Below are 12,269 nucleotides of genomic sequence, written 5' to 3' on the forward strand. Positions count from 1 at the left end.
CACATCGGAGCTTAAGAAAGGGAGGAGTCACAGACCCATGAAATTCTCCCCCTAGCCAAATGGTGCCAGCAGCCGGCTTACCTGCTAACAGGTGACTGCACTCCCATACCAGCTTGACTGTCCCCTGGCACCCAAGCCACCTGTCACCGGGCAGGTGGTCAGGCAGAGGGACTGTCACCCGGCAGGTGGTCAGGCAGAGGGACTGTCACCGGGCAGATGGTCAGGCAGAGGGACTGTCACCAGGCAGGTGGTCAGGCAGAGGGACTGTCACCGGGCAGGTGGTCAGGCAGAGGGACTGTCACCGGGCAGGTGGTCAGGCAGAGGGACTGTCACCGGGCAGATGGTCAGGCAGAGGGACTGTCACCGGGCAGGTGGTCAGGCAGAGGGACTGTCACCGGGCAGATGGTCAGGCAGAGGGACTGTCACCGGGCAGATGGTCAGGCAGAGGGACTGTCACCAGGCAGGTGGTCAGGCAGAGGGACTGTCACCTGGCAGGTGGTCAGGCAGAGGGACTGTCACCTGGCAGGTGGTCAGGCAGAGGGACTGTCACCTGGCAGGTGGTCAGGCAGAGGGACTGTCACCGGGCAGGTGGTCAGGCAGAGGGACTGTCACCGGGCAGGTGGTCAGGCAGAGGGACTGTCACCGGGCAGGTGGTCTGGCAAAGGGACTGTCACCTGGCAGGTGGTCAGGCAGAGGTATACACAAAGGCTGCGTACTGTACACGTACAAGGCTGTGGCGGCCTTTGTGCAAGGGTTGCTCTAGCAGGATTTTTGGTATTTCTTGCTTTAGGGCACACAACCTTGACATGTTTCTGTCATAACCAACCAAATTTCTTTATTGACTTATCCATTGGTAACAAATAGACTTAAGTGATTCTGTTTTTTGTTTTTCTTTTTTGACACCAGATACAGAAAAGCTGGGGTTTCCTAGCACAGTTCAGCAGGGTAAGGACATTCCTAACACTGGGATGGGAACCAGATTCCATGTCTGCTGTCTCAGTCCAGCCCTGGGATTGGAGGCTTCCATCAAACTCCAAGGAAAACCCAGGACTCAGAGCTAAGATCAGGACATAAAGCTGTCTGGATGAAGCTGACTGAGCAGGCTTCTCTGCCTCTGGACAGAAGAGAAATCCTTCTGAGGTGATAGTGATTCGGGTGTGGAGACAAGTGTAGTGTGGGAAGAAACTGGGAACTCCAGAACCAGTTTGGGGGAGTTGGAATTTCCAAGCAGAGCAGAGAGAATACAGGGGACTTTGTGCTGAGGGTAGCTTCAGGCTCGGCTTCCTCTGAGTGTTTCTGGTAATGTGGGCTAGCCTAACTTTGGACAGATTCCACATCTCTAGGGAAGTTGCTGGTTTGCCTGTGCCAACCTGGGTTAATTTTCTACATACTGGATTTTTCAGATGTTTATGATTAAAAAGTTGAACTTTTTCTATCTTTTAGACATTTGACACCCCCATGTGTCCTTTTAGACACTCAGAATTGCTGACCATTACAAAGGCTGTGTACTGATTAGACAACAAAGGCGACATGTATTCTTGGCCGGAGCAGAAGTGGAATAAGTTCTTTGTCCGTGTTGATCTGGGGACAATGGCTGTAGAGTAAAGAGGAAGGGAGCTCTAGACTAATGAAGAGGTGGAATTCCATGTCTCTGGGAAGGTAGAGGCCTTGCAGGATTTGGCATGTCACTGCCTTTTGCTTGTTGTACAGTTCTTTTGTCACCATGGCAATGCCAGCTGTCTTGGGGATGGGTGGGGGTATCAGTAGAATGCAGATTACAGTGAAGGTAGAGACAGTCTGGTGAACATTCTGATGGCCTCCTTTAGACTCAGCTTGTCTCAGCCAGCCCACCTAAACTAATGCCGCCTTAGGAAGCAGAAAGTACGAATAATCTAGGACCTTATGCTATCTCAGCAAGTTTACTCTCTCAGACCTATGATTTCTCTGAATGAACATATAGATTTATAAAACATACCAACCATGCTCATTGTTTCAGTAATTTAGAGGAGAAAGCTTCATTCACAGTCTTAGTGTTGGGCTGGTATAACAGCTTAGAACTGGAGCGTTCCTGTGTTGGCTTTGTCACCAGCTGGCGACACTATTGGGAGGTTGTAGTTTTTTAGGAGGTAGGAGACAGTGGTTGACTATACTAGCTCTCTAATCTGTTCCTTTCTCTTTCTATTTTTGGACCCAGCAGTTTACACTGCCACTCGTTGCTGGTGCATTAGCGGCATCGCTGTTATGAAGGCTACAAAGCACCCTGTGTTTGGATCTAGATGTACAATAACCAGAGCTGCCCCACCATAGCAGTCTCCCTGCCACAGGACACATTGAAATCTCTGGAACTGTGCACCAAGGTCACTCTCCTCCTCGCATGTTGGTAGAAGCTGAAAAGAAACCTATCTCTGAAGTTCTAGATGTCTGAAAGAGAAGTCTAGAAACATTGATCTCAGAATCCGGGTAAGTAAAAGAGAAAAAGAAAACTGTGGACACCTCCATTAGGTTTTGAAAGGTAAAGAAGGAACATTTGTTCGTTGTCCTTTTTCTTATGACAATTTTTTGCAAAGACTGCTTTATTGGTGGCAGTTAGTGCTCATCAATAAATACCGGTGCCCACAGAAGAGCTCGTTCATCAGATTCTGGTCCATCGAGCACCGGATGAAACTGAGCCACATGAAGACTGGGGTGATGAAGTCAGTTCTGCTTCCTGGGCCAAGAAGATGAAGCCACAGCTAACTGATCAATGGCTTACAGTGTTCCATGGACTGTCTAAAGACTGGGATGATGAAATCAGTTCTTCTTCTTGGGTAATGAAGATGAAGCCAGAGCTAACTGATCAATGGCATACAGCATTCCACGAACTGTCTAAAGACTAGGATGATGCCGTCAGTTCTGCATCTTGGGTAATGAAGATGAAGGAAGAGCTAATTGATCAGTCACATACGGTGTTCCATGATCTGTCAGAGCCGCTGTGAGCCTGCAGAGGAGGACATCAGGTGCCCCACTCTTCAGATGCACTAAGATCCCATTATTCTCCTGAAACAACTTTTGTTTCTCTAGAACTTTGCTTTCAAAATGCCTTCGTGAAGTAGTGCTGATGGTTCTTTGGGGAGTCTGATCTCTGGATGGCCAGTAGATTCCGCAACTTCTTTTTTTTAATGTTTATTTTTTTATTATGTATATAATATTCTGTCTGTGTGTGTGTGTGTGCAGGCCAGAAGAGGGCACCAGACCTCATTATAGATGGTTGTGAGCCACCATGTGGTTGCCGGGAATTGAACTCAGGACCTTTGGAAAAGCAGGCAATGCTCTTAACCACTGAGCCATCTCTCCAGCCCCGATTCCACAACTTCTTGACTCAATTGCTGACCATCGTATAATACAACTGAACACCAAAATTGGAGACCACTAAGCCAGAAATGATAACATTGCCTTTTTTATTTCATTAAGTTTTTAAAAGGATATAAAACTGGATTTTGTTATGACTTTTTAATGCATGAGTATCATTATACTCTTTGCTAATATTTGCTTCTCATAACCCTTGGCTCCTGAGTGTTGAAAATTTCCATTTCTCCTTAGAACTATGCATTAATCGTAAGAGTCAACAAAGCCTCTTCTAACTGAATATCTGCACTGTCCTCCTAGGGATCTGGCTAGTTAGAGAGAAACACTGGGGATTGAACTCTGAGAAGGATATGTTTTGCAGGGGATTGTGACACTGTCCAAGATCCTGGGGTCTCCCTCTGGGGCCGGAGGAGGATGACCATGGGGGAAGAATATGTCATTTTCCTCTGTGTACCTCATGGAGGAGGAGATGTGATCAAGAAGTCCAGGAACTCATATCACCAATTATTAAACCTCTCACATGCCTCAACTAGTGGGCTCACACGTCACACCCCACCTCACATAGAATTTTACTCTGTCAAACCTGATTTGCAAACAAGACAAAAGTTACAATCAATGGCAGGGTCAAGCTGAACAGCGAGAGAGTCTCAGAGTTCCTTCTTCATCTGCCCAGCTGGGCACAATTCTTGGGGACACCTGTGGGCCTCCACAAGGAACAAAGGCCTGAGATCAGCAAAGGCTCTGGTGTTTGTGACCATCCTCAGAAGAAGACCTCTATAGCACCTGGACAGGCATTGGACTAGACCCTACGCCAGGCTAGCTAATACTTGGCTCTAAACATTGTTACCTACCTTTTCCTAGTTCTCAATGAACCCATGCCATCTGCTTAGCTCCTTTGGGTAATGGAAAACGGCACCTCCACTCCTTGTCTTAGTATTCGTTCAGACATGAATTGGAGTCAGCTCCTGGGGTGGTTACTATTCTTCAGTTGTTCGTGAACAGTTCAGACCTCACTGTGGCTGTAACTGGAACACGAGGCCCTGGAATCCAGTGTGGCCCCACTAGGGAAGGTAGAGAAGACCTACATAGTGGCCTCTCCCCTAGGATTATCTTTGCACGTGTGTGTTTTTATGGATGTATGTGGTGTATACTCACATTCATGGACTTACAACATACTACATGTGTATGTTTGGTTAGACTCCAGATAGATGACAGATATCACTCCCTGATTAGTCCCGGTTTTAATTTTGAGATAGGATATCTCTGTGAACTTGAAGAGGTGAACTTGACTAGTTTGGTTGGTCAGTAGGTTGTAGTAATCTATGTTCCTCTACTCCTGCTTCACCAACCTCCATGGTTGGCACCTCCCCTGAATTTTGAAAGTGTCTCCTAATCCCAAAACTGTTACAGACACAAGTTTGGCCTCTTTGGTAAGCTTTTTAGGTCTTATTGTGATTTTAGAGTACTCTAAATGCTTTTCTTATTTCCTGATGAAATCTGTTTAATGTGAAATTGCCCTTTTACACTGTGAAACTTTGCAGCATTTGGCCTGCTGACAATATTTTGGTAGCAGCTGCTTCTCAAATCCTAAATGTTCTTCAGACAGCTCTCTACATGTTTACTGGCAGCTGTGGCTCCTTGGTTTCCGAGTCTGTAAACCTGGACTAACCTGGTCTGCCCCAAGCTCTCAGCATGCTCTGGTCTGGGTCTCCAGGTTTTGCCTCAACTCTCCTGGCACAATTTCTACCAACCACATGGAATTACGGCAGTCTGCGGTACCAAAGAACCTTCCTACTGCTCTAAACACGTGGTGTGACATGATTTGAGGTCTCTTGTTTGTTTCACTGCTGCCTGGCAGCTCAGACTCAAAATAATTACACAAAAACTTTATTAATTAAATCACTGCTTGGTCCATTAGCTCTAGCTTCTTATTGGCTAACTCTTACAGATTAATTTAACCCATCTTCCATTAATCTGTGTATTGCCACATGGCAGTGGCTTACTGGCAATATTTTGGCATATCTGTCTCTGGTGGTGGCTCCATGGCTCCTCCTCACTCCCCTTTCTTCCTCCCAGCATTCCTTTTAATTTTTTTCCTCCTAGCTCTGTTTATACTATCAGTACAAGCCAGTTTTCTTTATTCATTAATGGAAACCACAGCATACAGAGGGAAATCTCACATCAGTGTGACTTTAACACAGTATCTCTGTGCACACATGAATGCAGGTTCCCCACACAGCCTCTCCTCTGCACTCTCTTGGAAGATCTGAACTAGCCTTAACATTGGAGTATGTGGACCTGGCCTCAGAGAACACAGTACAAGAGGAGACTGTCTCTGGCTCTCCCTGCAGCTTCTCCACATAACATCTTGGACACCTACCCATGTTTCTGAACATGGAACTTTTGAGAAAAAATGTACCCATGTTGTTATTTGCTTTGTGACAGAAGTTTGTGTCCACTCTTGTTTTAAACATCCCCCCATCAAAGTCCCTGAAAATGTACTTCTGCCCTCAAAGGGAGCACATTTGGGACAGGCACACCTGCTGTCCACCTCTGGCTGGAAAGACTGGTAGAAATGATTATAAAGGAACTGATGGTGATCGTGGTATTAAAAGCCCAGTCCTCTGAGCGGATGGGGCTGTGTGCACCAGAGAGTTAAATAAGAAAGTTAAGGGCTCTATTCTATTTAGATTCTAACCATTGGAGGCCTGAGTAACTTTGCCGTGCCCAGTGTGGGGCATGAGCATTACAAGTGGGAACATTGATGGATCTGACTGACTGGACTAGCCTGTGAATGGTGCTGAGTTTGAGAGAAAGGGAAACCAGGTTTGTTTTTAAAGGCTTGTTCACTTGAAGACAAACGTGACAGGACTTGAGTTGAGAAATAATTTCCATGACAGACGGCCAAAGTAGATACGCTTGGGAGCTTCTGATGACTTTCTGCCTGGAATGTCTGCTCAAGAGAAGGGGTGAAGACAGGGGGATGGTGGTGATCCCCATGACACCTGCTGCTGCAGAAAAGATGTCAACAGCTCCCTGGATAAGGTGGCCAAGGCTGCTTGCAGGGGAGGGCTGTGCAGGGCAACTGGAGGTCCTGTGTTGAACTGCAGGTCTGTTGTGCCCTCACTGATGGCAGAGCGGACGGACATTGGTGGATGCTGGGTCAGTGTGTGTTGACTCATGGGAACTCCCCAAATTACCAAGGCAACAGAAGCAGTGTGTAGATACAGAAACAGAGCTGTGGAGGTGAAAAGGAGCCAGCTAGCCCCAGCAATGGATAGCTGTCCCTGACTGTGAGCGTTCCTTCCCAACAAGAGAACATACCCGGTGTGCGGGTCATTCCTGGAACTCAAGGGCCCCTTTAAAACCCAGGTGCAGCCAGTGGGGAAACAGTGGCAACGGAGCCAGCTTGGATCCTGTCACATCTGGGAAGACTGCTCAAGCAGAGGGCAAGACAGGCATGAGAGCAGGCTTCCTTCTTGGTTCTGGACAAAGCCACGCAGTTTAAGCCCTTCATTCCAGGCTCAGTGGGGTAGAGATACAAGGCATCCCTGAGTCAGTGCGCCATGGTAAGAAAGCCATATGCGCTTGGAGAATGACGGTGGGTGGGAGAGGGTTAAATAACAAACAACATGGTAGCCCTCATCCATGAGACACTGTTCCCAATGTTCCTCGTGAGGAAACACGTAATAAAAACAATGGGAAGAAAGGTCATACTGTATTCGAACCCATTAACATTTTTTTTGCTATCTCATTAACTGCTAAATCCCAAGACCAACTGAAACTGTTTTTCCTTAGGTAGAAGGTTTCATTATATAATGTGAACATGAGACCGTCTTACAGATCTGTAACAGCATCTAGGAAAACTGTAAAAACAGAAGTTCAATAATTTGAACCTAGGAACATCATAACGTGTCTGATATCCCAGAACCTAGAGGCAGAGGCAGGAAGATCACTGCAAGTTTGAGCCAGCCTGGTATACATAGTGATTTCTAGGCTAGTCTGGAGTACAAAGTGAGATCCTGTCTCAAAAACGTAAGAACTTGAAAGAAGGTACCTATATGGGTATAAAACATGATTCCCAGGCGTCATAAGGCTGTTGGGTCAAAGCCTCATTGTGAGATGTGGTTTGCCTCCTCCTAGGTGCCAGGGAAGCACCTGTGTCCTCAGTGTGTGGCCACGGCTGCTGGCTGCACGGGAAATACACTGCTGTGCGTTGAATTCCCTCTCAAGCGGTAGGCACTGACAGAGCTGGAAAGGGCTACCTGGGCCGCTGAAGGAAGAAGTGTTACCAACAGAGCCGGATTGTCACACACAATACCTCTCTGGTCAGACTGAAGGCCTTCCACAGAGGAGAAACTCGTGTTTGGTGCTGTAAGTGGTCAAACATCTACGGGGAAGCAGCTCCTAGTACTGTTTTCTCAAATGGGTGTCACGTGCCCGACAAAGTGCCTTCTGAACATTTGTGTTTACACCCACAGACTGCGACTGCTCACCAGGACAGTAGACATGTCTTTTTCACAATGGGCAGCAGTTCTACAGGGATTCCTGCCTGGTTAAACTGTGGAAAATAAGCATCCAGTGCTGTGGGCTTGAGTGTTAGAACTGATATCATTCCATCCATGGCCTGGGGGACACTGAGGAAGAAGCTTAAGCACCGGAAGCGGGTGAGGAGTGTAGTGGAGCTATCTCTTCCAGACGGAAGCATTTCCGTGTGGAAGAAAAGGGGAGGCTCATGGACTCCTAAGAGAGCTTGAAGGTTCAGAAGGCCATCTCTAATGTTCACAATTGCCAAGGTGATGGACTCTTGGGGACGCTGTAGCCTGCTAGTTGTGCAAGACATTCCCGGGGAAACATGCCCACCAGTCATTGTCCTTGTCAGTGTTGATTTTGAGTATGCAGCTGCCCAAGCACCCATGGTGTTAGAAGCAAAGCCAGTGAGCGCATTGGCTCATCAGATAGCATGGAAGGAATCGTTTCTTTCAGCTATCATGTTCAGCTATGGTGAAAGATGTCACTACATGTGTGCACAGGAAGCTTCACATCAGCAGCGGTGCCCTGATCCTGGCTGGAACGGCAAGAGCTGTCCTCCAGTATTCAACTCTCCATCATCTCACTATGGAAGTTTACGCCTTGCTGACCTTCCCATAGCTGCCCTTTGGTCCCCACTATCCGGGGCCCATGTGCATCCTAAATGTTTAAGAGTTCTCCCTTGCTATTGGGTATGTGTTTCAAAGAATAGGGACCATTAGACCATGCCTGGTGCCCATGGAGGAGAGAGCACCAGATGCCCTGAACTGGAGTTAATGGTGGTAATCCACTGTGTCCATACTGGGAATTGAACCCAGGGCTTCTGCAGGAACAGCCAGTGCTCTTAACCACATAGCCAATCTCTCTAGGCCCATCTTTCCATGATTTTGGAGCTGTTTGTGGAAAACCTGGTCTCACTGCATGAGGAAAGCAGGAGACACTTGAGGGAGCAAGTCCTAAGCATCCCCGACACAGGGCTATCTGGAGAGGCCCACGGTTGCATGTGAAGCATCAACAAGTTCCTTGGTTTGGGCAGTGGCCTGGGTGGAATGACTCGGGAGCAGATGTGGATGGCTGAGTTGTCAGAGGAGCCTAGGGGGGCTGGCCAGAGGGAGATGGACCTCAAGAGGAACTGTGGGATTGTTGTAGGCAATGAAAGGCAGAGCACTGTACAGGAGGCCCAGAGTAGGGGGCCACAGTCACAGATGATACATGACTTGGGATTGGAACCACTCCATGTGGCTATGAATGGGCCTGTGACAAGGCCAGTTGGCAGGATGACAATCACCCGTCAAATCCCTTGGAACGAAATGACAGGCTGAACAGTAGCCCTGGATCTTCCTGAATGTCACAAGTGATTGTATGAGGGAAACCTGGACAACTGTGTCCAGCAGGACTCTCGGAGCTGGGGAAATGCAACTAGGGACTCCAGACAGCTAGGGTGGTAGAGATGAAAGACACAGAATCTGGACGGAAACACATTCTATTCGCCAGAGTGCTGGAGACTTGTGTGAAGGAAAGATCAGGCCTATGGCACCTGTTTCTTGAGCCCCCAGTTCTTGCCATGCATGATGGGTGCAGCTAAGTTGCAAGAAGTGGTAGGAGTGAAATTGCTCTCCAACCACACTGCCTCTTTCTGGATCCACAAAAACACTCCACGCATGGCCTGCAGAGACTCACACGGTCCATAGATTGAAGCTAGCCAGTGCCAGTGGCAACTACACAGGCTAGTCAGGCCACGTAAGTTACCCAACTGAATCACTGGCCACCACAGCCCTTCTCTAGGAAGGAAAATAGAGCACAAAGGAAATAGAGCACTTCCTTGCCTTAGTTCTTTATCTACAGCAAACAGAGAGGAATACAATGAAAATGACAAAGGAATTTTGTGATTTGTCCACTGCAATATCAGGGCTGTTTGTTCCACAGCACAGTGAGCTGGACTGACAGACACACAGAGGAAGAAGGTCACAGCTCATGTTCGGGAACAGAAGGGAATGAGTATGTGAAACAAATTACAGAGAGATCCAGGAGCCACAGGAGTGTGTCCATAAAATATTCACGTGTCTTCTGGAAGCCCATGCTGTAGTAAAGGGTCACAGCACCTTGCTGGATGGCACCTGTTCCAAGGACAACATCACTGTAACCCTGGTCCCGTGCAAACTGGAGGACAGTTCTGACCAGTGCTTTCGCTATCCCCTGTCCACGATGCTGTGAGGACACAGACAGGCGAAAGAGCTCCAGCTGCTTCCTCCCTAATGGGGGATCCTTGACTGGTAGACCACCCACGATGCCCACCACCTCTCCCCCAGACTCAGCCACCCAGAAGCAGGAACCACGTGCATTCAGGTAGAACTTGGGGATGTCAGCCATGTCTGTGTGCAAACTGTTGGACACATACTTGTTCCAGGCATGACTGACAAGGAACCAAAAGAATAGAAGCATGAAGAAGATGCATATAACAGCCAGGAGCCAGGAGTCAGACAGCAGGACTATGGCAAGAGGCACCCCAACTAAGACCAGGAGGGTTCTGGGCAGTGTCAGCAGGTGGCGGAAGGAGGCAGGGATGTGCTCCTTCAAGCCCCTGGAGAACAAATCCACGACTTTTTCATAGTCTCTCTCCTGGAACTGGCGGATGTGAAAAGAAGCCATTGGAGAACTTCGTCTCAAATCTCAGCATCCACAAGACATATCCCGGTCTGCTTGCACTGCTTCCTTACAGCCCTACAGGAGTCAGAGAGAGCCTCGTGAGTTTCCCCAACCTCCACTCACCACCCAGATCCCAGCCTCCAGACTCACAGGTGCACATTGCCACTGCCACCGAGGAGGAAACAGAACACCAACAGTGGGAGATAGCATTAGTTTCCAGAACATTGCACCCCTGACCCTTCCAGTGCCAAGTCATGTGAACCTAGGCATGCCAACCTCTCTGAGGCTGTGTACACTCATCTGTGGATCAGTGTAAAGCAATACCTGGTGTCTAGGGTAATTTTGAGGACAGCAAGCTTGATACAGCACAGGCAATTGCGGTCTCCTTTCCACTTCTCCAGTCTTCAGTACATTGAGATGGTTCCCCATGGAAGGAAGATGGGGTGTCCCCAACTGTGTTTTCTCTTCAGGATTTATGGTTTCAGAACCCCATGTTCCCAATGGCAGTTGTCAGCAAGTATTTCCTTAGTTAGAAATATCTAATCCACGAAATAGCAAAGGCCAAGCCCCAAAGCTAGTGACTCTTGAACACCCAAGAAGGATATGGGCCTTAGAGTGAGAGACACCGACTTTGCCTCTCTGTCCTCTTAGCTGCCTCCACATCAGAGTGTCCAGGATGACATCCGGAACCTGCCAGGGTCTGTCCCACTCTGGGGAACAGAGCTGGGCTGGTGCCCTATAGGCAGGCTCTTGGATAATCATAAACCAGAGGTCCAAAAGCTGGAATGGGACAGAGGAGAGAGCCTGGTCCCTTCACTGTGTATTTCCTCACAGCTTTAGCACAGAGAAGCAAGCCCTGGGATGGTCCTTACCCTTATGGAAGTCTGCTATCTCTCTTCCTGATTTCTTCATGTTATACCATCTCTCACCCAGGATGCTTGATCTTGTCTCAAGCCCAAGACACTGCTGTTAGGAGAACCATGGGACAGTGTAACTACCCTTGGACTCACTTGGGTAGAAGTCTCATTGGCTGGCACCTGCATGTTTGATAATCATAAACCCGGGGTGAAGAAGCTGGGTTATTACAAGGCAGGGCCCAAAGTCCAGCTAATTTTGTGATTCCCACTGAATTAACCTGGAAAGGAAGGGGGACTCTAGATGACTCAGGCTTCCTTACCCTCATGGTAAGCTGCCACCCATCTCCTTGTCCCTTTCAACCTATAACCTTTGTCCTGTCTCACTTGTCCTCACTGATGCCACCTTGGTCTCTACAAGTTCCTCCTAGGAGGAACTAGAAACTGAACCACTCATTTTGACCTCACTTGTCACAAGCAAGAATCCAGGTCTAAGGGCTCGGGAACAAGAGCCTCATTACAGAGTGTCTCCCTCCAAGCTCTGCCTGCTCCTTGACAGAGGGTCTGGGTGGTCCTCACTGACTTCTGCCCCTTTCTTACCAACAGGCTCTCACTCAATCATCCATCTTTTTAGGGACATCAGGGTGGGATGCTGTGAGACAATGATCTTGTTCCCTGTAAAGATTTCTCACTTGTATTGGTTTAATAAAATGCTGGTTGGCCATCAGCCAGGCAGGAATATAGGTGGGGTGACAAGAATAGGAGAATTCTGGGAAGAGGAAAGGCTCAGTCTACAGTCATCACCCAGACCAAGAGGAAGCAAGATGAGCATGCTCACTGATGAAAGGTACCAAGCCCATGGCTAACACAGACAGGAATTATGGGTTAATGTAA

The 12,269-nt window shown here is 48.1% G+C and overlaps 1 protein-coding gene across 1 annotated transcript; it reads right to left on the reverse strand.

Annotated features, from left to right (window-relative positions):
• Positions 1-9,693: 9,693 nt before the first annotated feature.
• LOC142855549 (N-acetyltransferase 8-like) lies at positions 9,694-11,502 on the reverse strand. Its single transcript, XM_075982030.1, has 2 exons — positions 11,394-11,502; positions 9,694-10,596 (listed from the first exon to the last, which is right to left on the reverse strand). Exon 2 carries the CDS (start codon positions 10,522-10,524, stop codon positions 9,841-9,843), a length of 684 nt encoding a protein of 227 aa, XP_075838145.1. The 5' UTR covers positions 10,525-10,596; positions 11,394-11,502; the 3' UTR covers positions 9,694-9,840.
• Between the last annotated feature and the right edge of the window lie 767 nt (positions 11,503-12,269).

This window comes from Microtus pennsylvanicus, chromosome 8 (genome assembly GCF_037038515.1).
Source record: "Microtus pennsylvanicus isolate mMicPen1 chromosome 8, mMicPen1.hap1, whole genome shotgun sequence".
Lineage (NCBI taxonomy): Eukaryota > Metazoa > Chordata > Mammalia > Rodentia > Cricetidae > Microtus > Microtus pennsylvanicus.